At 39.5% G+C, this 24,775-nt stretch overlaps 1 protein-coding gene across 4 annotated transcripts; it reads left to right on the forward strand.

Moving 5' to 3' along the window:
• The first annotated feature begins 1,289 nt into the window (after positions 1–1,289).
• YTHDC1 (YTH N6-methyladenosine RNA binding protein C1) lies at positions 1,290–21,853 on the forward strand. Of its 4 annotated transcripts, XM_021532614.3 has the most exons (18): positions 1,290–1,415; positions 5,073–5,174; positions 5,775–6,103; positions 6,235–6,589; positions 7,836–7,925; positions 8,443–8,496; positions 9,105–9,199; positions 11,027–11,135; positions 11,236–11,353; positions 12,195–12,279; positions 14,166–14,332; positions 16,800–16,882; positions 18,304–18,340; positions 18,433–18,472; positions 18,575–18,637; positions 20,079–20,213; positions 20,828–21,035; positions 21,427–21,853. In XM_021532614.3, exons 1-18 carry the CDS (start codon positions 1,388–1,390, stop codon positions 21,474–21,476), a joined length of 2,148 nt encoding a protein of 715 aa, XP_021388289.1. In that variant the 5' UTR covers positions 1,290–1,387; the 3' UTR covers positions 21,477–21,853. The 4 variants fall into 4 exon arrangements, with proteins under 4 accessions (XP_021388289.1, XP_021388290.1, XP_021388291.1 ...); XM_021532615.3 differs by having other exon boundaries at positions 20,828–21,853; XM_021532616.3 differs by lacking the exon at positions 8,443–8,496.
• The last annotated feature ends 2,922 nt before the right edge of the window (positions 21,854–24,775 follow it).

Below are 24,775 nucleotides of genomic sequence, written 5' to 3' on the forward strand. Positions count from 1 at the left end.
TCCCATGCTGCTGATACTTACCTGGAGAGGAGGCCAACCCCCACCACACAACAACCTTATTTCACATAGCTGTAGAGGGCAACAAGATCTCCCTTGAATTTCCTGTTCTTTTGGGAAAGCCATGGGCTGCCAGCTTCTCCAGGAGAATGCTGTGGGACACAGAACCAAAAGCTTAACTGAAGTCCATATAGACACATCCACAGCCTTTCCCTCATCCAATGGGCAGGTCACCTGGTCAAAAAGGAGATCAGGTTAGTCAAGAAGTTTAGTTAGCCTTTCCTAAACCCATGCTGTGGCCTGATCCCCTGGTTGTATTGTACATACTGATAAACTAGCAAATGCAACTTAATGCCCAACCTTCTTCATAAGCTGCCCGAAAGGGCAACTAAGATGAGGTGGTAAAATTTCCACCTACATTACAGTAGAAAAGATTTATGCTCTAAATTGAAATTAATTTTAAAAGCAATGTGGATAAAGCACACTTGTTTCATATTTTGCAGAATAGTTTGGGTTGGAAGTGACCTTTAAGGTCATCCAGTTCCAAGCCCTCTATCACAGGCAGGGATACCTTCCACTCGATCAGCTTGGTCAGGGCTCCATCTAACCCGCCCTCGAACGCTTCCAGGGATGGGGCACACACAGCTTCTCTGGGCAGCCTGTGCCAGTGCCTCACCAATCCTACCATAAAAAAATTCTTCCTGATATATAATCTAAACCTCACTACTCACTTTCATTTTGAAGGCATTCCCTCTCGTCCTCAACCTACACATCCTTGTAAGAAGTCTCTCACCATCTTACTTGTAGACTTTCTTCAAGTACTAGGAGACTACAATTAAGTCACCCCAAAGTCTTCCCTAGGCTGAACAATCCCAATTCTTTCAGCCTTCCCTCATAGGAGAGGTGCTCCAGCCCCCTCATCAGCTTGGCAACCCTCCTCTGAACTGGCCTGATTGCCAGAAGAAAGGAAAAAACAATGAAAAGAGGGGAGGAAAAGGTAAAAGACAAGAGAAAACCAGGGAACAGCAACATCAGTCAAATACACCCAGCACCAGGGGTTAAGTAAGTACTGCCAAACTTTGCCGCACTCAGGACTCTCAGAAAGGGCTCCAACACCACACACAGCTGTCACAAGAGCTCGGGAGCTTCCCGCAGTTCCGAGAGAGGAGAAACCTCCTCCTCTCGCTACGCCCCTGTGCCAAACACAGCGCGGAACCGCCAGGGCCTGGCATGGCGGCTGCGGCCTCAGCGCCCCGCGCGGCGCATGCGCCGCCGCCCGCGGCGCGCTCTGACGCGGGGAGCGTAAACAAAGCGGCGCCCTGTGGGAAGAGGGAAGCGCTACGTGCAGGGAGAGACAGCCTCCATCTTAGGCGCTCGTCGCGGCGGCGGGATGGCGACGGATGGCCGGGAGGAGAAGGGTATGTGGCGGCAGAGAGGGGGGCAAGCGTTAGGCCCTAGGGAGGGGGGAAGGCTCAGGCGGGGACCCGATCCCCGACTGAGCTTTGCCCCCCCTCCCCGGGGCCACCTTGGGAGCTGGTGCTGGGCCTTCAGCCCGGAGACGTCCGTCTCCTCCCGGGAGCGGAGGGGCGGCGGGGTCTGGAGTGACCCTCCCAGGGTGATTGATTTTTTTCTTTTTTTTTTTTTTCTTTTTTTTTTTTTTTTTTTTTTTTTTTGCGGAAGGGTTCCCTGTGTTTTGTTGGGGGGCAGGAGGTAGTAGGGCCCCTCATGCTTTAGTGTCCCGGGCTCGGGGCAAGGTGACTCGAGCAGCAGGAAGAGGGAGAAGTTCGTGGGCCGTAAGTTTTATTTACATCATCGACAGCGAGTTACTGCAGGCTGTGTTTTCGCAAAAACACAATTTTATTTTTATGTTTTTATTGCGCTTTTTGTTTCTGCTTAGATCGCCAGGCCGTTTTGGTTTGGGGTTTTTTTGCACGGTTTTCTGTGGGGGGATATAGTTACTTTAGTAAGCAGAAGCTGGTGTTGGAATCTTACTTTGCCGGTTGTTGCTCGGCTTTTTGCAGTCAGTTCTGAATTATGGGCACTGTGGGTAAATAAATTTGAGTTAGAGGAATCGGACGATTTCAGAGTCATTACTCTGGAATAATAATAATAATCTAGGGTAATTATTGTCGAATAATAGAATCACAGCTCTTACAACTGACTGCCGCTGTCCATGGAAGCTGAAGTGATCCGCATGTTATCTGTGAGATTGTATTAGTCGGTCCTCACAAAATAGCCTTTTTAAGAAGCAAAACCAAAGTTAGGTGTAGCAGATTGTCATTTGGTCGTTAGTGCAGAGAGTTGTGAAGTTATAAAGGGCAAAGACATGGAAAAATCCCAGTACATTTTGTTAGAACTGATAAATAAAATTTTTGGTGGTGCTTGATCCTTAATGGTATTATTGTAAGACTGGTAATTTGGGATATGATCCGGTTGTGTCGAAATACATCTGATCGCCCACTGTGGATGAGCAGTGAGTTTGGAATGTTTGCTGTTGTCATCTATAAATTTCTATTCATATAAATATTTATCCACTTTGCTTTAATTTTTTTTTTTTTGTTTGTTAATCACTGCCAGTGGTCAAGTTATATTTTTCATTTGTTTTTAATTATTTTTCATGTGAAAGGGGTTATTTTTGACTAAATAACATGTGTTGATGTGCATTTGCAGCAGAACTGATTTCTGCTCTAAGTGCTCCCATTGGAAGAGAAATGCTGTTTTACCACTTTAAAAAGCAGAAATGCGGCTTGCACACCTGTTTAGTATGAAATCACAGGGTCTTATTTCTTTTGTGTGCCAAATCAGATTTTGGGTTGGACCCTTCCAATAGTTTTAATTCTCCTGGCCAGCAGAGGAAATGGCCTCCCAGGCTACCTTCGTGCTATTTTGGGTGAGTTAAATTTGTTCATGGAAGGATCCCACAAACGACAAGTGGCAGGTGAGCCCTGTTGGGAGTATCTGTCACAGAAAGCACTCATTTGGTCCCTCCCTCTACAGTGGTGATAGACCATAAAATACCTGTCCTCTGGCATTTTTCTGTTTCTGCTTTTGTGTTTTTCCTGATACTTCTCTGAGATAACTTAGTGACAGTGCTGGTACAGTGAGAGGAATCGTCTTGTGCAAGTCAGTCAAGCAGCATATCCAGTGTGAGACAGGAAGCAGGCTGCTAAATAAATCTGGAGATGTGTTTCTAAACAAATCAGGTCAATGTGTCTACACAAGGGGATGGAGAAACTCATCCTGCTCCTGTCTCCTGCACTCTTTTTAAGGTTCCAGCTGCAAATGAGGCCCATTTAACCTGAAAGGGATTTAGGAGAGAGTTTGTATCAGACTTGCATTTTCTGTTGAATTTTCCTTCTCATTTACTTCTGAATGAGCTGATACAGGAGTCTTTTAGCACCTTGCAATGCTGCTGCAGTAGGTAGATTAAATGTAGCGTACTCAAGTATGCTGTTGTCTCACCAAGAGGGAAACAAATTTAAGGTTCAATACATGTGATTTGAGATGGATGATATGTTTAGTTTTCTAATCTCAGTGCACCTCTTTTTCATTAGTGTCCAGCAAAAAACCCTAGCTCTAGACTTACCAAGCTTCCTGTGGGCAAGCAGAATTCAAGCCAGGAAATTGCATCCCATGTTTGGAGTTGCACAGCCATGAATCTGACTCAAGAATATTTGCTGTGGATGTTTATCTACAAACATAAAGGGATATCCCCAAAACAACTGTGATGCAAGTTTGTGTTGCATTTAAATGCCTGCTAACTGTAAACTGCCAGGGAAATGTTTGATCTGCTTCGCTCTGCACCATCTCCTTTGCATTAGAGACACCAACTGAACAGTCCAGGGATCACTTCTGCATTCTCTTAGAACTGAAAATGTGGAGAAATTCCAGCAGGAAAGTTAGTGCACGTTCTGACTTCAGATTTGCTAGTATATAGTAGAGAGACAATTATTATAGTGTTTTTTACATATATATATATATATATATATACGTAACATGGATTATGTGTGGGTTTTTTTTTTTTTAATATCAAGCTGTACATTTTATTTTGTGTCTCAGCTCAATATTTTAAGATAGACAAGCTGCCAAACTCTGGAGGAGTTAATTTGCTGCATTAGCTCAGTTTCATGCAGTACAGTAATCCTTGCCTGCATCTGCTATGGATATTGTAAACCAGCTGAATCCTTGGGGGTTGCTCTGGTTTCTTTTTCTTGAGCACAGAAAATGCAGTCAATCACAAAGTGGAAAGAACTAAGAATTTTGGAGACATTCCAAAATTAATACCTTTTTTATTTTTCCCTTTGCATGTTTAGGCTTAGTTCACTCTTTTTAAAGTGCTTGGAATATAGATCTGCTGCCTTAAAGCTTGTGACTCCTTCTACTAGAATTACCATATATCCCTTTCGGTTTCAGGCAAAGTAAAACAGAAATAGTAACATATTGTTAAAGTTTGTGAGCAGGTATGGTTATTTACTGCTTCTGGCGTGAATTTTCTTTAGCACTTGCCCTTTTGATCAAGTTGTGGGTTTTTTTTCAGAACAGTTTTTTTTCAGAATGATGCAGCAGATGAGTACTGCTTTCCCCGTTGTTTTTTTTTTTTTTTCTATTTGTAAATGAACCACAAAACCCACCATTCTAACATAGCAATGACAACAGAAATAGTGGAAGAGAGATAATTTAGCATGCAGGCTTGAGAAGTTTGCAGAGATAAGGGTCCCTCCTCTTCACTAATGGCACTCAGACTATCTCCTGGTCTCCCTTTTACTAAAATATTATACAGGCTTTTATGTTCAGCTTTCATTTGTAGGTCAACTTTCCTGCAAAGCTTTTGTGACGTGAGGAGCCAACTTGGACCTTGTTTAGAGGTCTAAATGCATCTCGTGACATATTTTAATTCTTTGCTCTGCCTGATCCTTCCAAATGAAAGTGTAGAAATACATCCAGAAGATGTTAATTTTTGCTTTGTTGCAGATCTGTAGTCCTGAAGGAAATGTTTGGGTTTGTAAATTTTATTTCTGTAGTTAACATATCCAGACTTTTTATGGTTGGTTTTGACTTTTTTTGTATGTTTTCAGATGGTGAACTGAATGTTCTGGATGACATTTTAACTGATGCTCCTGACCAGGATGATGAACTGTATAACCCCGACAGTGAGCAAGACAAAAGTGAGAAAAAGGGTATGTGACTTTGGTAGTGGATGTTCTGCAGGAACATAAGTGGTAAAAAATGTCTTATTTCAGTTAGTCTTTGAAGTAGGGGATTTTATAACTTGATTCAAGGAGTGAATGAGTTCCAAAAGTCTTTATTTCATGGACATGTTCTTTTCCGCCTGACCCTCCAAGCAAACAGTCAAATCCATTTCCTTTTGTCTCAAGAGCAGTTGCTGAGTCTGGCTTGTTCTCAATTCATTTGCTATTAGAAAATGACTCCTTTTTGTCTCAGTGAAGTGAGATTAAAGTGCAGCAAGAGGGTTGCAAAGTCCGATTCCAGTTCAGTTCTTGATTTGGCTTTAGGCCAATCCCATAAGCATTTAATTTAGCATTTTTATGTATAAAATCTGAGAAACGTGTACTTCTAGTGAAGTAAAATGCATGTTTTAGAACATGAGCTGTTCCTAAGAAGCAGTTGTGAGTGTTGCTGCAAAGCCTGCAACTGGAAGATGTTCCTTATGACTGCGGCACGGTAATTACCTAAAATAGAGGAAGGAGAACCCTCTGTACAGTTTTTGTTTTGATATTGGGAAATAATACTGAACTTGATATTTCTTTCTATTTAAGGATCAAAAAGAAAAACTGACAGGATGGAAAATGCTGAAAGCAAGAGGCAAAAACCTTCTGTGCATTCCTCGAGGCAGATGATGCCAAAGCCTCCCAGTTCATCAGTTAGCAATAACAAGAGAATAGTGAGTATGAAAGGAAAGCTGATGTCAGACTACAAGACCGAGGAGTATCAGAGATCTGACAGAAACAAGCGCCCAGATGGTGATCGGAAGATGCGAATGTCAAGCAGTTCCAGGGAACCTTATAAAGGACAACCAGAAAAATCTTACATGAGGAAGAGGGATATTGACAGAAGGGCAAAGTCTTCTACACCGGACGGTTCAGAGGTATTAAGTATTCTTGCTGCCTTATAAATAAGCAATTTTATGAGACTTTTGTAAGGCACGTTCTCTTAGGACTGTGTGTGCATCCTGACAATGTTATATGACTGCTGATTCACTTTTTCTTTAAACATCAGAGAATCAGGCATGATGTGGATAGAAGACCAAGCAGATCTAGCCATTCTTCTAAAGAAGAGGTGAACTCTGAGGAGTACTGTTCAGATCATGAGACTGGCAGCAGTGGTTCCTCTGAACAAGGCAACACAGAGAATGAGGAGGAAGGAATGGAAGAAGAGGAAGATGATGAAGGGGAGGAGGATGAAGAGGTGGAAGAAGATGGGGAGGAAGATGAAGAAGAGTATGAGCAGGATGAGAGGGATCAGAAGGAAGGAAATGACTATGACACACGGAGTGAAGCCAGTGATTCTGATTCTGAATCTGCCTCTTTCACAGATGGGTCGGTCAGATCTGGGTCTGGTTCAGATGCATCAGGTAGGCAGCATCTTGCATGCTAATGTGAAATACCTTGCCACTGAAAGTTTGACTACTTTGAAAAATAACCACTTCCTGTCTGTGTCAAAAGTAAGCTGTGGTAGCATAAGTCAGGAAGATGTTAATTATGAAATACCATAGGCAAGTTAAAAATGTACTAAAGTGGTAAAACAAAATTGTGGATATCCAAATTACTGTGTTGAAGATTCATTGTATTCTTGACTGCTTTGGCCTTGCTGTTCAGTGCTTTAAAACACTAAAATTAGTATTTTCTTGGGTATCTAATGGCTTAGTTTTCTCCATGATTAATTTTAATTTAGTGTTGAGCTGTTTGGTATCCATCTAGATGAGTGACCAAGGTAGACTGATGTAGTAAAACACTATGTCCTTGGGGAAGGATAGGTGAATCTTAAATAGTGGCTGTGTTCAGCATAGGAAATCTAAACCTAAGATGAAATTATTTGTTATTCGGGCAAATTTAGAATGAAATAAATGTTTTAAACAGAAACTAGAAACAATTCGTTTGTATTTGTATATTGTAACTGGTCCAAACTTGCAGATGTGAAGTGCTGATGACATAAATGCTTTTGGGTTTGGCTATTCGTTGTTTGTTTTTTCTAGGAAAGCAGCTTGCAATCCTGTTAAGATTCCTATTGTGTATCTTCCTTGTCTGAAGTCTCCATAGGTGGTCATCCTGCTTAATATGCTGCCTTTTTTAGCTCAGCTCTGCTGTATGGAATTAGAGACAGCAAGGTGTAACCTTAAGACAAGTGAAGCTGTAATAACTGTGCTAAAAAACTCTGTGGTATAATGTAACACTTTCTTAAGCGTGGAAATAATTGTCTGTGTGCCATAGTGTTTTGTTTTCCTATCTTTTACTGTTTTTGAGCTCTGAGCAAATGAGCTCATATCACTATCGCTACACAGTTTGTGCTAGATGTTGCACATTTGGGTGAAGGCTGGAAAGAGTGCTAACCCACCATTACTAAAAATATAATAAATTCTGTCTCATTGCACAGATGTACTAGATTTGTGCCATTCATCTTCCTTTTGTGAATGAAAAGCTTGAGTAACTAGCATTTGCTTCTTCTGTGCATGATAGCTTTGTGGCAACAACCACAATTTTAATGTGCAAGCCAAATGGTAACTTCACTTTTACTGATGCTGTTTTCCTGTCTCATTACTTTTTAATCTCAACTTTGCCTGTGTTTAAAGTATGGCTTTTATTTTTTATGGTTTCTTTTAGATGAGAAAAAGAAGGAGAGGAAGAGAGCTAGAGGTATCTCTCCAATTGTTTTTGACAGAAGTGGGAGTTCTGCATCAGAATCATATGCAGGTATTCTTCCCTTTCATTGCTTGTCATTGTGATTTGCATCAAATCCTAATTTGTAATCTAAAATAAATGTAACTGGCTGTAGAGATTTATAGAGTATGTAGCTTCGTATAATTTGGTATTGACTTCTGGCATGTTGTGTGTGGATACCTTCGGGGGGAAGTAGGATTTCTTGTTACTTTAATGCTATTCTGTTGCTTAAGTGGAAATTTCACCTTTTTTATTTTTTTAAAACTTGGAAGATGATGATTCAGTGACTAGTTTTCTGAGTAGGAAATTGTTAAAATATTATTTAAAAAAAATAAACCCAAATCAAACGACCCAAAACTGAAACAAAAAAAAAAAAAAAAAAACAAAACAAAACACTCGTGCACATTGAATAGTATTTTTTTGTGTGTGTGGGTGCGCGCCAGAAAGCATAATTTGTCATGAATGAAAATTGTATGGGACAAGGCTGTAGAAATTGTATATTATCTCTATTAAGGCTCAATCTGAACAAATGTACTTTGGCTAAACACAGGTTCAGAAAAGAAGCATGAGAAATTATCATCTTCCGTTCGTGCTGTCCAAAAAGGTATCATTTAAATTTGAATTTTTAATGCATGCCCCATAGCAAGCCATTGTCTCTGTTGATTAAATTACCTATAAGTAGTGATGTTCTGATATAAATCAATTTGAGCACGTCATTATTCTGAGCATGATAATTGAATCTTGAGCTACTTTTGCATGTTTTGAGAGCAATATGCAAAAAGTTCAGTCACTGTGCTCTTTGTAGAGGCAGCAAATTTAAAAAGGAAGTGCTTAAAGCTGCAAAGAGGAAGAGCATTCACCATTCTCTGTTGAACAGTTTGTGCTTGTTACGAGTGTTACCCATCATTTATGAAAAGATCTTTAAGCAAGGAAATAAGTCCTACGTATCGGAACATCACTGAATCATGCTGATTTTATTTTACTTTTTTCTTTACTTGGATATCTGAGTTTTAGTTTTGGTTTGGTTTCCCCTGGCATTTTGTGCTCTGCAGCTTTGACTTTAAGTTGGGTGGTTGACTGTGTTAATACATAGATAGGAAATGGGAGGGATGCTGTGTATTCTGAAGGAAGCAAACAACTATCTGTACTCAAAGCAACATGTTTGGTAAGTATTTACAGTTCAGCTTATTTGATACTTTGTTTTCTTTTCAGACCAAACAAGCAAACTTAAATACATTCTCCAAGATGCAAGATTCTTTCTCATCAAGAGTAATAACCATGAAAATGTATCACTTGCTAAGGCAAAGGTATGTTGTATTTTCTTCAAACTGATCTCTGTCCATTTCCAGACATACCCACCTTAGTTTGGGGGAGTGTGTAGTTGGATGTGTTATTTTCTTTGTCGCTTGGATCTTGGTAAATGCAGCAACAAAAGCTACTGCACCTTGGTAACCTAGAAAGGGTCCTAGACCACTGGCCATTTATGTTGCCAAGAATAGGTTTAAAAGAGGCTTTAGGGTCTGTTTGATAACATCCTAAGCCAACCTCTGTTGGGAATGCTGGGGTGGTATTTTCTCCCATCCATCAGTACTTGTGTTCCTATTGCTATACTCTGAGATGGTTCAGGAGGTTGTTTGGCTTTTTTCTCATGCTACATGAGTAATTTTGGTCAGGTGACTCAGGATCTGAGGCTTACTGTGGAAATGTATGCCTGGCAGTGCTGGTGTGAGTGAGTTCTTTGGGAGGGATTCCAGAGGACCAACCAGATTTCAGCTGTTGAAGAATTTGTGCTAGGTGTCCATTGCACCACTTCCATGGTTTTGTATTGGCATGTGTTCTTTGGAACGGGTCATAGAGAAAATACTTGATTTGCTGTTACACTATACATAGAGTAGGTGATTCTGTTAATGAAGATTTTCTAAATCAGGATGGAAATGGCATCAAAATGATGAAACAAATCTCAGAGTCCTGGGCATGTTTGGTTCTCACCCCTCCTTTTAGCTTTGAAGGTACAGCGAGCACCATTCTGACTGGTGTTTGCTTTAGCTTTATAAAGGAGTCTATCCTTTTTTGTGCTTTGTCCACGACTATGAAGCTGCAGCAGTATCCTTGTTCCTGAAGTTATTAAAGTGGATGTTTGTCTTTCAGTGTAGAGGCATCAGTGCTTTGATGTTGGACTTCAATGAAACTCACTTTTGTGGTGCCAGTGTAATAGGTTGTTCAGTTCACAGCAAGGCTTTACAAGCAGCCAAAAGCCATGCAATCTGACTGAAAGCTAGCAAAACCCCCAAATAGTTCTCTGGTGGCTATAATGAATTACCAGAATCAGACAAACATTGATCTGAGTTCAGAGTAGGGCGTAAATACTTACCTTCACTAAAAAAGTGCAAAGGAAGGAACATTAACTTTTGGTATGTGAATCATATTCTGAGGCTGAAGTTTGTTTACCCAGAAAATGGACGGAGGAGTAATTCAGTAAATTATTATTCTATTAGCTCAGCTCAGCTGCAGGTTGCGTTTTATTGTGCATGGCTGCAAAACTTCTGGTGAAATAGAAAAGATACTACGTAGTAGTAAGAGATGTGTCAAGCTAAACAAAGTGATTTGAGTTGTCTTGCCAGTTTAAAGCATTACTTTGGTGTCTTTCATGTTGCTGACATTTCACTGAAAGAATTTTAAAGCCTGCAAACTGTCCTCAGCAATCCACATACTATACTCAAGTCTACGTGCCCGCCTTTTAGTATTTTTCTGTTGGTTTTTCGTAATTCCTGTGTGTTATATAATACATAAATTCCTTAAGTCACTTGAAACATATTTGAAAATTTCATCCTTATTATTTTTAAGTTAGCTGCCCATCATTATAATTACAATGGAAGTCTTATAGATGGTCTAAATGCATCTTCAGTGTTCATAAGAAATGAAAAGCCAGTGTTTTAAAAGTTTTAGTACAAGGCAGGCTAAAATATTTCTTGAAGGAAATTAATTTGGCAATACATTTTTCTTTCTATTTTCTTCTATTCAAGTGCAATATTTTGGTCTTGTTTTCTTCATCTACGTTATATATTTATGTGAGCTAAATCATTTGAGATTAACTGCTAAGTTTTGGTGGTGGGGTGGGTGTTTTTCTGTTTTAGGGAGTATGGTCAACCCTTCCAGTGAATGAAAAGAAGCTTAATGCTGCATTTAGATCAGCAAGGAGTGTTATTTTGATATTTTCTGTAAGAGAGAGTGGCAAATTCCAAGGTAAGGAAAAGTGAATGATTATCAAGGTGAGTGAAAGTGAGTTTTATATGCAATAGCCTTTCTGTTGTATCTTTGTTACAATTCATACAAAATCCTTTAGGGTTTGCAAGATTATCTTCAGAGTCCCATCATGGAGGATCACCTATACATTGGGTGCTGCCTGCAGGAATGAATGCAAAAATGTTGGGAGGTGTCTTTAAAATTGACTGGATTTGCAGGTAAACAATTGTGCATTATGTTGCTGTTAGTAACAAGGCATTACAGTATAATTTCTGTGTGATGCTCAAGTGTCAACAGCATACTTCTGAAACTTGATTCAACCAGAGATCTATCCTCACTGCTCACTTGAATAGACAGCTGTGGATAAAAAAGAAAAAAAATTCATATAAGGACAAATCTGTTTTGATCTAACTGAACAAAGAAAATACTACTGTTCTGAAGCAACATATAAGCTAGTACAAGTGTTGTGTAATGTACAGGTTGTGAGCAGCATGTTCTTACAGAAAAGATTTTAAATCTCTGTTATGGAAAAAGTTACAGAAGTCCTGTGAAACATATTGTTGTACAAGTACTTTGGACTGCCAGAAAGACTGAATAGAGGAAAAACGAGACTTTGAATTAGAGAAATCTGTGTTGGAAAGGTCCTCTTGAAGCTACTGACTGCCACCTCCAGCTCAAAGCATTTCTAGCTTCTTAGTTAGGTCAGTGCTCAGGGATTTATTTCAGAGTGTGCCAAGAGCTACCACACTGGTCAGTGTATTCAGATGGTGAGATAATAAATAAGCACAATCTCAATATTGCCCAAAGATCAAAATATTCTCTTTTAAAGGAGGACCTGTCATAGTACGAACTATATTAGTTACTACTGGAATAAGTCAAAGTGAAATCTTCAGTTACTAATACGTAGAACATAAGAATATGTTCAGAGACCTGGCAGTACAAAGAATAACGGATTCTTTTATAAGTAATTTCCTGCTTTATACATTTTTAATTATTTTCTTAATAAAAAAAAAAAAAAAACTGAGGCAAAACTATAAATGGTGCCACTTGCATATTTAGGCGGGAATTGCCATTCACTAAATCTGCTCACCTGACCAATCCTTGGAACGAACATAAGCCAGTAAAGATTGGACGTGATGGACAGGTTTGTTAATTCTTTTTTTCTTATAACTGACATCCTCTAATGTTTTCTTCCAGCTTTGAATGTGCAGGAGATTAGGACGTTTATAGCAGTTACTTGGAGTAGAGTGCTGTGGCAAAGGCATTTTGCTTCTTTCTAATGCTGTTGTGGAAAAAGCAAAAGGAAACAATACAGTGCCGATTCTGTTGTCATCTTTATGATAAAGAGTGTTTGCTTAAAACTGTCTGATACTCTGAATTTGAAATGTGATGTGCCTTGCATTGTATAGTGTGCAATCCGTATAGCATCAGGCTTTAAGCAAAAGGTCTGATGTTTCCAGTTGTGCTTTGCATTACTTTTTTTTTTATGTACTGTATTGCTTAAGGCATAGACTCCCATTATAGACTATATGCTAAGCAGATTTTAAGTGGGGCTGGCTCTTTGTCTTGTCAGACATACCAGAGTGCAGGTATGTTGCTGCTGTCATCATGTACCCAAGCTGTGAGTAAAATAACAGGTTCTGCTTTTTTAAGACAAGGTGGGAGGTAATCTCCATACTGTATGGAAAATGTCAACTCTGTGTTGCATTGGTTTTGCCCACAGATGTGTTTACTTTGTGGTGTAGCAGGAGAAAAACAATAGTTTTGGTCTTGTTTTTAGTTTAGTATGAACTTAAAAAAATAGTATTTCAATTAACTTAGCTACTGCTAAATGGCAAGGATTTTTGGGTTTTTTTTTTGTTTTGTTTACAATAGACTTATGATCTGGATGTGGGTTTCAGCTTTTTTCATCAAATTATTGTACTGCTGTGGTCTGGACAAGCATTGCCTGATGCTTGCTTTCCCTGCTTTTCAAGTCTGCTTATTTCCTGAAGTGGTTGTCATTTATCCATTTATATTTGCTCAACTGTCAATGGATATCTCTTCTGAGGACACATACACTGCAAATCTGCCTTTACAACATCATTTGGGAAGGTGTTCTGCAGGCCTTCAGTCACCAGTTTGAAGAAGCGCTTTTCTGCATTGTTTTGCACTTGACTCCTGCTAGATTTATTTGATGACCCAAGTTCTTGTACTGGAAGAGAGAGTCAGCAAGTTCATGTCTGTCCCTTTCTCCTCCAGACAACTTGTGGTGTCTGAAGGTCCCATTATCTCCATCTTGTTCCCCATATCCCACCTATTTCACTTTTAATCTGGGCTGGAGAGACCTGACCTTCCCAGTCATTGCATGTAGGAATTGTTACACTCATTCAGTTGTTCTTGGTGCCCTGCTTTGACATTTTCCGTTTCTATTGTCCTCAAATTTTTTGAGATGCAGGGGCACAACTGTACCCAGTATTTAAGGTGTGGGTGGAACATGAACTTTCAGTGACTTTTGTATTCCATGTTCCTTTCCTAATAACCCTGAGCACACAAACTGTTTGTTTTGACTGCGGTCAGACCTTGAGTTGGTATTTTCATGGACCTGTCTACCATACAATGAAGAACTCGTACTGAGTGGTGGTAGTCAACTTCTTCAGGCCATGGCTTTATATACAAAGCTGGGATGGATTTTTTTTCCTACGTGTGTCACTTTTCTTTCTGTAATAGGTAATCATTTTCTTTGTGATGAAAAACAGTCTTCTGATTTTATAGCAAAACAGTGATGTCCAGTATGTCTCATGGGAGGATATGGTTACCCAAAGTGTTGGACTATTTTATGAAAATTCTAAGTAGTACCTAAAGAGTGAAAGGTAATGTAAGTGAATTTTGCTGTCTGTAGTGATACTGAAATCTCTTTAAGAAGTGTCCTTTTTTTTGGTGGTTTTTTTGTTTGTTTGTTTTTTTCTTAATTGTATGTTGTCAGTATTTTTGGGGAGAGTTTCCTTTCTTCAGTTTATAAACCACTACTGAACTTCTAACTAATTCTAGGAAATTGAGCCGGAATGTGGAACCCAACTTTGTCTTCTCTTCCCTCCTGATGAAAGTATTGACTTGTATCAAGTCATTCATAAAATGAGGCACAAGAGAAGAATGCACTCACAGCCCCGATCAAGAGGACGCCCATCCCGTCGAGACCCCGTACGGGACGTGGGAAGGTTAGAAACGTTCTTTGGACTGATAATAGGCACATGTGTCAGAATAACGTGATGGAGGAATGTGATTCGTCAAAGCTTTCCCTGCGATAAAGAAGAGAGAAAATCCTCAAATCAAGCTGCATGGACAAGTTTGTGGCTTCATTGAGGATTTCACATGGTTCCCCGGTCTGTCATTTTTCAAGAGGAAAATGGGGATCTTTGCTTTTGCAGAAAAAAGCTCTTAAAGTTCTGTCTCTAGTTTAGACTAGATGATTTATTGAGTTAATGCAACTTGTAATGCTAGCTGTAGGTAAGCTTGGCTTGATTATGAGCAGGCTAGGTGGAGAGGAGGAAATATTTATATGCCAAAAGTGTGTTAATATCTTGTAAAAGCCTTTTCTTTCAGGTGTGTCTCTGGATAAGCCTTATCAAATATGGGACTTTTATAAGGATCACTTAGAATTTTGCAGAAGATGCCGCCTCATTTTGAGGATAAAATATTTAAGTTATTTTGATATTCAAGAGGAGCATTATTGGGACTGTTTCAAATTGTGTCACCGTGATGTGTTAACCCTATTGCCAAATATTCTCTAACATGTAACCACTGAATTCACACATCTTGCTGAGCTTCTGAAAACAGTAGGTTCTTTCCAAAAGGGATCAAGTGGCCCTTGGAGACCCGGCAACAAACCAAAAAGAATGGCTGTTGCTGTGTCTGTATATACAACCTTTCCAGATGCTGGCAGTACCTGTGGACTTAAAAGTATTTTTAGAGGATCGACATGGTTATTGATCACTGCTTTATGAACTTAACATCATTTTCCAGAAAAAAGGGGGTATAACTTGTTACAGAATTGGAGAAGTCTTTGCAAAGAACTGATACTAGCCCTTCTGCCAAACACCTTTTCCCCGTGGTAGCCACTTTGCATACAGACTGATGGTATGGTTTGGGCTGAAACCTTTGGTTAAGTTTCCTTTTTGTGGAAACATCCTGTGGTAGGTACAGAGCCCCAACAGGAGTCCCCATTTCCTTGAGCTTAAAAAAAAAGGACACTGTGACAAGTAGGTAGGAGGAAACCTGGCAGCGCCCCCCCTATTTTTGGCTTTAAAGGACTGAACACCAAGATGGCTTTTGGAGTTAAGCTAAGAGGTTTCCAGTGCAATAAAGTATATACAAGTGAAGGTTTTGCAATGGACTGCAAACTATACATATAACACCACCACACCTTCTCAAGCCTGCCAGGGCCTCCATTTATGTATGTGGCTTACAGCTTAAAGTCAGTAGTTGGACTACTATATGAACTGTTTCTATCATATTTTATACCGGTCGTAAATGCACTCTCAAAACTACAAGAAAGCGGTATGTTTATTCTTTACACCAGCTTTTATTTTCTTTGATCTGAATTTGCTGTAGATACAATTGCTTTGGTTTTTGGGCTTTTTGCTCATACTAAAGAATCTGCTTCCATTTTAAAAAGTTTAGTAACTGGGTATGGTGGGCTTTAATGACTCAAGTTGGGGAAGGGAGGGAGAAGTCAGTATTTATTACTCAACTGGCAAGTTGCACAGTAATTAAGCAATATAAGAAAGTGTTACCGTCTTGTCAAAAGAAATGACACTGTTGGGGAGGGGGAGGGGGGGAGAAGGGAATGGTTTTGTAGCTGCTTTGTGTTTAGAAACACTGTTACATTAGCACTGGAGTCTCTCAGTACAGTATTGTTTATGTACCTTGGAGCAAAATAAGCAGCCAGTTGTCAGCTCTTTTTTGAGCCTAACAGCAACTGGAATGTAACTTTTTAAGGAAGAACAGAGTTCTTAATATCTCTTCTGTCAAAGAGCTGTTTTTATAGAAAAGAGCCCTAATTATTTTAATTAATAGGAAGCTTGAGCATTATTAAAATGTAAAATGCACCAGTGCATTGCTAGTAAGTTGCTTAGAACATAAATTATTAGAGACAATATAATTGGCCCATTCAATTAGGAGAGTCACAGTTAAAGTTGCAATTTCACAAAGCATGCAGAGTTTTGTTTATAAATGTTGTGGAAGTAGACCTTTTCTAGAATTCTTTACCCTATAGCTATCAAATGCAGTAGTCTTCATACCCTCTGTCTGCAATGTTCTGTGAAATTCTTTGTTGTCCAATAGGTGTTTCAAAATTTTATGTGGAAAGTGTAATGTTAATGCCTAAGTTTGAGTTGGGTTTAGACAAATCTGTTACTTTTTGTTTGGGATGAAGATACAGTTCAGTAGAGTTCCTTCCTTAACTACCAAAATTCCTGTAGACAGAAAGTAACAGTGGAGTGTATGTAATTGAGCTATTTCTGATTCTTTCAGTTGAGATTTAAAGCTGTAGAGTATTTTGAAGCATATAGAGTTGAGAATGATTACATTGATATCCTGGGCAGCTCAGACTATTCCTGTGAGGTATTCTGCTGTGACAAATGCTCCAAACAACCTTGTTTAATCTTTGATATCTAATTTATGTAGGCGTCGACCAGAAGATTATGATATTCATAACAGCAGAAAGAAACCAAGGATTGACTATCCCCCTGAGTTTCACCAAAGACCAGGTTAATATCTTAATATGAAGATTTGTGTGCACCAATTCGCAAGTGTTTTCTCTTTTAGCATAACCCTGTTAATTCAAAAGCAAAATACTGGTATGTCTTGGATATAAAAATGTAACTTGTTCCAAGTGCTGCCCACTGTTTTAACCCATCTCTTGGAGAAGTCAGTGACACTGTTTCACTGGTTTGAGAGCTCAGTTAACCTAGGCTGAGCCCTTTCTAAGAGCTTTGAATTCTGTACATTATTGTGAATAGTCTCAAGTGCTGTGTTAATGTGGGCACAGAATTAGATCTGACCAACTTGTCAAGATGCTAATCATCAAATGAAAATGTTTGAGAAATTTCCACCTGGGAATGTCAGTTGAGACTGCATGACAAGTAGCCTTTGTGTGGAGCTGATGCTAGACATTCAAGGGAATGTTTTCAGAGAGCTTTTTTTCAAGCTTGACATGAGTTGGGGAGGAGGATGTTGCACTGCTTTTTATGAGAGGATCTAATGATGAAGGGAAATTTGTTGTTCCTAGAAAGAAATGTTTGCAGCGGTACTGCAGCAACAGCACTGCTCGTGGTGCAGCTTTCTTTTTTTTCCTTCAGAAAGCAACTATTAAGAAATTGTCACTTTTAGTCTACCAAATAGTGCTTCACATCTCTTAAAAAAGCGCATTCTGCTATTTCAGTGGTACATTTCTAAACCTGTTCAGAACATACCTGTATCTGTCCAGCTTGTCTGCAAAGACTGCATGCTTTCATGCAAAAAGTGTTGTTGCTGCTCTGCATCTTTCTAAGACCATTGTTTAAAAAAACAGAACAAGATTTTTCAAAAATAATGAAGGTCAGAAGCACTATTTTATTTTAGTACAAACATGTGTGATGTTTTGCACCATTCTGCTGAGCTCTTAAAAGGGTTTTACTGAAGCTGTAAGAATTCTTTGCCCTGTGGGGCTTTTCCAGATACTTTTTAGTTTGTATTTAATTTCCTGTGTAGCGCTGTGTCCAAAACATTAGGAAATGTGCTTTAAGGGTTGCCCAGATGAATTTGTTCTACTGATTGTACAGTTAGGAAGTAGTAACAACCACATGCTAAATGCCTGAAGACAGCACTCTTCAAATTCATGTGCACTCAAAATTCAGTTGACTAAATTTCAAATCTTTATTTGCACAGTTTCCCTCTTGCATATTTGTTTGTACTGTTTAACTTAAAGGTTTATTGATGTCACTTTTTTGTTATTGCATTATACTACTTGCCTGCATTGTCTATTAGAAGCTGTAAGTTCTCAAGAGTTATTTTGAAAGTGAGGGCAATGGCAGGTAGACATAATTTTGTAGCAGGCACAAAATGAAAGTATACTTTCTAATGAATATAGTTTTTAAGATTGTTCACTTGAGATGGTAAATTGAATTAATACTGCTTGATGTTTGAACAGGGTATATAAAGGATCCCAGATATCCCGAAGTAGACAGGTAAGGTGTGTTCATGTTATTCATTTTATGTCCTGGTAACTTGTCTGCACGGATAAGTTGGATTTAGTTCTACAAATTTTTATTCCCAACAGACGATTTTCAGGAGTTCGACGAGATGTATTTTTAAATGGGGTAAGTTGTTGCATGCAAATTTTTGGGCAACTTTATATTCAGCTTTCTGCACTTCCAAAGAACACTCAACACAAATTTTAATATTTCTGTCTTTCATTTTAGTCCTACAATGATTACGTGAGGGAGTTCCACAACATGGGACCACCACCACCATGGCAAGGAATGGTTTGTGTCTTGTTGAATTGATTTTTCTTCTTAGCATACAGCTTCTTTTTGTTTCCCACAAAAGGAGCCTGGCATATGCAGTGTGCTCTCAACTCTTTGCTTTTCCTAAAATGTATTTTTGCTGTAACAGTCTAAAAATTTTAGGGGAAAAATATTGATAAGTATTACTTTCAACAGTAGTCTGGCATTCTTAGGGAGCTCTGAAGAAATAGAACCCTCCTCTAGCCTAGATGGAAGGGTGTGATGACATTCTGTATCCTGCTAAATGTTCATGGTAATTGGCTCTCAAACAGCAAATGCATCAATCAGCTGAACTTGTTGAAGCAGCTCATGGAATGGGCTGCTGGGCTCTAGTGTTGGGCAGTGGCTTGCTTTTGGCTATGGCAATGAAGCATGCAGGAAGCTAGCAAAATGTGCTGCACAACCTAATTAAAATAAGTCTTCCTGTATTACAGCCTCTATTGAAATGCACTTTTTTTCCCAGTAAGATTAGCAGATACATGAGTGTACATATTTACAACTATGTAGACAGTTCACTTGTAAAAGTTGTGGCGTTTATGTCAGGAGAAGTAGTTATAGCGAGGTTATTTTGGTTATATTTAGTAAGTCTGGCCTGATTTTGCACAACTATAATGAGTCTTTTGGTTCTTGTTAGTACTGGCAATCAGCAAAAAGCAGTGCCAGATCTAGAGATGCTCCGATAGCCTCTCATGTTTTGTCAGCTGAAACACAGCTCCTTACAACTGAAGGAAGTAAACAAGATTGTCAGATTGGAGGGAAAACAGTTTTTTAAACTGTTAAGCCTCCAGAAAAACCCTTTTTTTCCCTCCTCCCCTCTTCTGCATGTAGTCCAAGTAGTTGCCCTAGAATCCAGTGCTTCCATTTACTTTCTTTGTAACAAAAATGCAGGCCAAGATGTTTTGGTACTATGGCAACGGAAGACCATGCTGATGGAAGAAATTGAAGAAATCAGCCAGAATAGGTCTTGTTTAAAAACAAAAAAGGCCTAGCATTATGTCAAATAATTTGTCTTGCAAATTATTTGTTTTTTAATTTAGAATAGAAACATATTCATAAGGAATGAGAATGATTTGTTGCTATAAGAGTTCACTGGTTTGGACAGAGTTGGCATTCTGTATGCAAAGGTTTAAAAACCCCAAAACCAAAACTGCCACATTTAAGTAGCAGAAGTTTTATGTACAGTGTCATATTGAGCCAGATGTGGAAGGAAGGGATATTGGACTGTGGGGAGGGTGTTGACTAGACTTCTCCAAGCAATGGTAGGCAAGGGAGTAAAGCATGCCAGCTTAATGGAAAGTAGTCTGCTGTTCAGTTAGGAGGCTGTGATCAGATTTATTTAGATGCTGTGTTTTCCATCTGAATGATGCACTCCTTGCGTGCATTCATTTGCTTCAACAAACTTCCTGTAACTTTCTTGTAGCCACCATATCCAGGTATGGAGCAACCACCACACCACCCTTACTATCAGCACCATGCACCTCCACCTCAAGCTCACCCTCCATACTCAGGACATCATCCTGTACCCCATGAAGCAAGATACAGAGACAAACGAGTAGTAAGTGTCCACACAGACAGAGGGGATGCAAGTCTGCAGGCTGGAGTAGGAATCTGGGGTCCAAGGGTAGCCTAGCTTGGGATTTGTTGGCCATGAAAAACAGCATGTTTATGACCTGCATTAGAGTTCCTTGGAAAGATCAGTTGATTAGACTGACAACGCACTTCCAGCAAATTTGATTTCTCTCCCTGGTGAGGTAGAGGTGAAAAATTCTCACCCTCTTAAACTGAGGTGTATGCTTAAATAAGCTTCCGGTCTGTCCACCTCTGAACATTTTCATGCTGAAGCCCAGTTTAAATAAAGACGGGCCTGTAACTTTGCTTGTGCACATTGACAACAAATTACTTTATTAGCAGAATTTTGTGTTTTAAAACCAGAAAACAGGGCGGATTATTAAATTTCTGTTAGCTGCCTTGAAAGGCTCCTTAGTTTTCAGGTCTCTTGCTGGTGTCTGTTTGAGCCCCAGATTCTGCACATGTATGGTGGACAGTTTGTTTGGTTGGGTTTGCCTTCTTTTAAATACTGGGATTTCTGAAGAGTTACAGCCAGTCTTATCTATAAGGGAGGGAATTCTGATCTGGGAAAAAAATAGCAGAGCTGTCCTTCCATCACAGCACGACTATGACATGAGAGTAGACGACTTCCTTCGCCGCACACAAGCTGTTGTCAGTGGTCGGAGAAGCCGGCCCCGGGAGAGGGACCGAGAGCGGGAGCGCGACCGGCCTCGAGATAATCGGAGAGACAGAGAACGTGACAGAGGCCGTGATCGGGAAAGGGAGAGAGAGAGGATTTGCGACCGGGACAGAGACAGAGGTGAAAGAGGTAGATACCGAAGATAATCTATCTGGAACAGTGCTCACTTGAAAGAAAAAAAGCTTGTATTTTTTGTGTGTTTACAAGTAGTACATTTTATTTTCATCTGTCTACTTAAAGTTCGTTGTGTAGAAGAATTTATAATGACCCTCTCTATTCCAAGCATGCAGTGAACTGTGAACTGGAAAAACTCAAATAGGCCAAAAAAAAAATACACAAAGCTGACACTTAACTTCATGTTTCTATTGGAACAAAGTTGGAAGCAGCTAAGAATGTAGATATTGATTAATTCTCAATAAATGTTCTACTTAGTGACTTCATTCTAGGTTTTTGAATACTGATGGATAACTGCCTTTTTTTTTTTCTTTTTTTTTTTTGCTTTGATGTTTTCTTCCTGTAGTTTCATATGGTTCGATGGGAGAATGCTGCTATCAAGTATGCAAATACTGAAGTATGATCTCTTTTTCTTTTTTTTTGACGGTATGGCAGTGTTGTAGCAGCCTTTCCCCCCCCTCCCCCTTTCCCCCCCCATTTTTTAACCCTATCTGTGAAGTCAAGTGGTTTTTTTTTTTTTTCAGTCTTCATTAAGAAAAGCAATATTAAGAAGACACAATTGATACCTAATTTTTAGCCTTTTTTAAAAATCTTCCCATGTTCAGTAATATTTTGATCATTTCTCTTGTCTGGTCTCTTTCCAAAATGTACACATTGCTTGGAATGTTCACAACCTGCGTGCGTGGAACCAGAAAATATTGCTGTATTCTACATTGCTACCGTTTTTTTTTTATAAAAATAAATTGGTAACTATTGAAATGTTTAAAACTCAATGTTGGGTTTCTTGGTTTTCTAAGCTTGACAGCTTTATTAGAATCCAGCAGTTCTAGGAAAAGATCTGTGTTCAGAAGTAGTTCAAATGATCTTTGTGGTAAGCAAAGTTGATAATGAAGCCTGAATTTAGGACAAGGACTGTTGATAGGAAAGGTAATTGCATTTCTGTTTCCATAGTGAAGTAGCCAATAACTCCTGCAGCTCAACAGAGTTATTCAGGCCCTACGTGTTCAACTTAATCATATGATCTTCAAACTGTTGAGAAGCTGTCCTCAGCCACAACATACCTGTCTCAGGAATGTATTAGTCCTGCAAGATCCACAGTCTGCACATACATTCTTTTTAGTGATCACTTGTTACTTCTCTTAAATAAGAAATATTTTACCTAAATGCCAATGGTAAAACTGTGAGGGAAAAAAAATTAAAACTTGTAGTGAAAGTTCTTCAGTTTATCCAGCAATTTCCAACTTTCCAAAACTCGTAAGAGTAGCACTGCTTTGGTGGACTTCTTTATAAACTTCCTGCAATGTCTTCTCACGTAAAAAATCCAGATGGTGCTTTAAACACCTCCAGCTCCACCCTGCTGGGTGCTGCAGCTATTTTTATAAAAGGCAGTATAGGACTGGCCACTGTGTGGCATTTGTGGAAATGTGTTTTTTTGATCTGGCAATAATTCGTGCTATGCTTATTTTAATCTACAGTCACAGTAAACATCTACATGTATTAAACAAAAAGTTAGACCTCCATTGTACAAATATGTTTGGATTCTTTAAGTAGTACTAGAGGCTGAATATGTGTTTGGGTTCCTCAACAGAGTTTATTGTGCACAGAGAGGTAATACCTGCTAGCTGAAGGATTAGATCAGTCTGTCAGATTTAGAATACATTCTGCATCTGATCGGAGAAATGCATCACAGACCACCCTCATACTTTGATATCTTCTTCTGAATTATATACAGACTCTAAATGAAGAGGGGGTTTTGGTTTTGTTTGAACTTTTTTGTTTGGGTTGGTTGTTGGTTTGTTTTACTTTTTAAATTCAGTACTAGATAAGCCAAATTACTCTGAGTAGGTTAGAGAAATGAAACATATCCTTACAGGGACTGTGGAGCATTTTGTCCAGCTTTTCCCATCTATTCTGTTTCCAGTGTCCTTTGTTAGCCCTGTTTGACCAGTACCTGTGCAGCATGCTGGGAGGCTTGCTGGCCTTCTGGCATCTGAACTGACATCTCAGCAACTAGGTGATGGGCTCATGGTGATCCAACTTGGTGGAGCTGTGCCTAGGGCCCCACTCAGCTCCCTGAACAGCTACAGCAACCCCTTTCTGATCTGGGGCCTTAGTGTCACACAGTTCCCCTTTCAATGTGAAAATTCCTGGTTATGATCCCATCATGACAACAGGAACATTTACAGTATACTAAACATTGACAGAAACAGTATACCAAAAATTGACCTGAGAGCCTTCTTGTAACCCCTATATAGTTTGAGCTTTTGTACATGTGGTATGAAGAAGTTTAAGCAGATGCTTAAACATGACAATGCTAATAAAAAAAAGTTGATGTGGCATAAGGAATTTTATTATCTAAACAAATAATGTTTTGTTTGAAAACAGAGTTTTTTAAAATATCAGTTAAAACTTGAGTAAGCTGGCAGAGCAGTGAAATTACCTTACCTGGAACAGGAGGCCTGGACTAGCAGCATTTTATAGGCATCTTTAACACCCTAAGAGGTACTACATTTACTGCCACTCTTATCTGACCCAAGTGCAGCACTATTTTCTCTCCAGTTTTTCAGGCAAGGCAAGTGGCTATTGTACCATTCCCACATTGTGGGAACCCAGAGCTTCCCTCTGGCTGCCCTGGAAGGCCTGGGACGCTGGCAGGGGTTCAGGAACTCCCCTGTATAGAGCCCCGAGAGACACTGTCTCTGATCTCTGTCCATGGAAAGGAGTTTTCACTCTTAGAGGATGAATTACAAGCTCTGAGTGTTTGATATAAGTAATAATTAAGTGTGGCACGGGTGCAAAAGTAAAATTTTAAGTTTCTAGATTAGGGGTTCAAAGGGGACAAGATGGAGGAAATTGGGGTATGTCTTGTCCTTTTTCTCCTTCTTCATGCCCTCTATGTTTCACTGTAGTGTTGGCATTTTTCTGTTGGTTTAGGCTGGGGACACACTGTTCAACGTAGGTGACAGATATTGGCACATTATTGTAAATATAGCACAGGTAGTTTCTGGTATATAATGTTTGTAACGTCCCACTGAGGAGCAGAGCCCCACACGCTGCCCTGCAGGACAGACCTGTGGCAGGGCAGCAGAACATGTTAGAGATAAGTAAGAATAAACAACCTTAAAACCAGCACAGATGAATTATGGCTTCTTCTTTGGCAACGGGGCAGAAAGACAGTTTTTACAATCTTGGAATCATCAATACCTCAGATTCTGACACCCCATGGAATATTACTTCTTTGCAAGTTCCCTCTCCAGAGGTTTTCCATGCAATTAGCATGGTTCAGAGGCATTTGCGAGTTAAGATGGTTAAGTTCTTGAGAGAAGTGTTTTTTACACCCTTGGAATGTTGCAGTTTGAATGATGCAACAGTAGGAATTTCTAACTGAATGGGAAAGAGAAATGGTTCCCAGGAAAGTAATGTTTATGGTGGTTTTAGGATTCTCATTTCCCCTCAGCCCCCAAGTAGTCACTGCATTTGCAACTTGCAGCTCCCAGTTTTCATGATAGTGGCCCTTCATATGGGTGCTTTTTAGGAGCCCATGATCTTGGATTCTCTGTTCAGTCTGGAGAGAATTTTTCTGACATGAGAGGAGGCGTTTTGGTTGTGAATCAGTCATCAAGTCTGCATAACACTAGAGGAGAGTGTAGCAGCCTGAACTGCTGCAAGGTCCAGGGTAAAGAAGCAGAAAGGGC

Source organism: Lonchura striata, chromosome 4 (genome assembly GCF_046129695.1).
Source record: "Lonchura striata isolate bLonStr1 chromosome 4, bLonStr1.mat, whole genome shotgun sequence".
Taxonomy (NCBI): domain Eukaryota; kingdom Metazoa; phylum Chordata; class Aves; order Passeriformes; family Estrildidae; genus Lonchura; species Lonchura striata.

Excerpts from the sequence above, each read along its gene's own strand:
- YTHDC1 (XM_021532614.3), top strand. The coding sequence starts at position 1,388 with ATGGCGACGGATGGCCGGGAGGAGAAGG. Across the intron at positions 16,883-18,303 it reads TGAGTTTCACCAAAGACCAG|GGTATATAAAGGATCCCAGA; the intron begins GTTAATATCTTA and ends ATGTTTGAACAG. Across the intron at positions 21,036-21,426 it reads CAGAGACAGAGGTGAAAGAG|TTTCATATGGTTCGATGGGA; the intron begins GTAGATACCGAA and ends TTCTTCCTGTAG.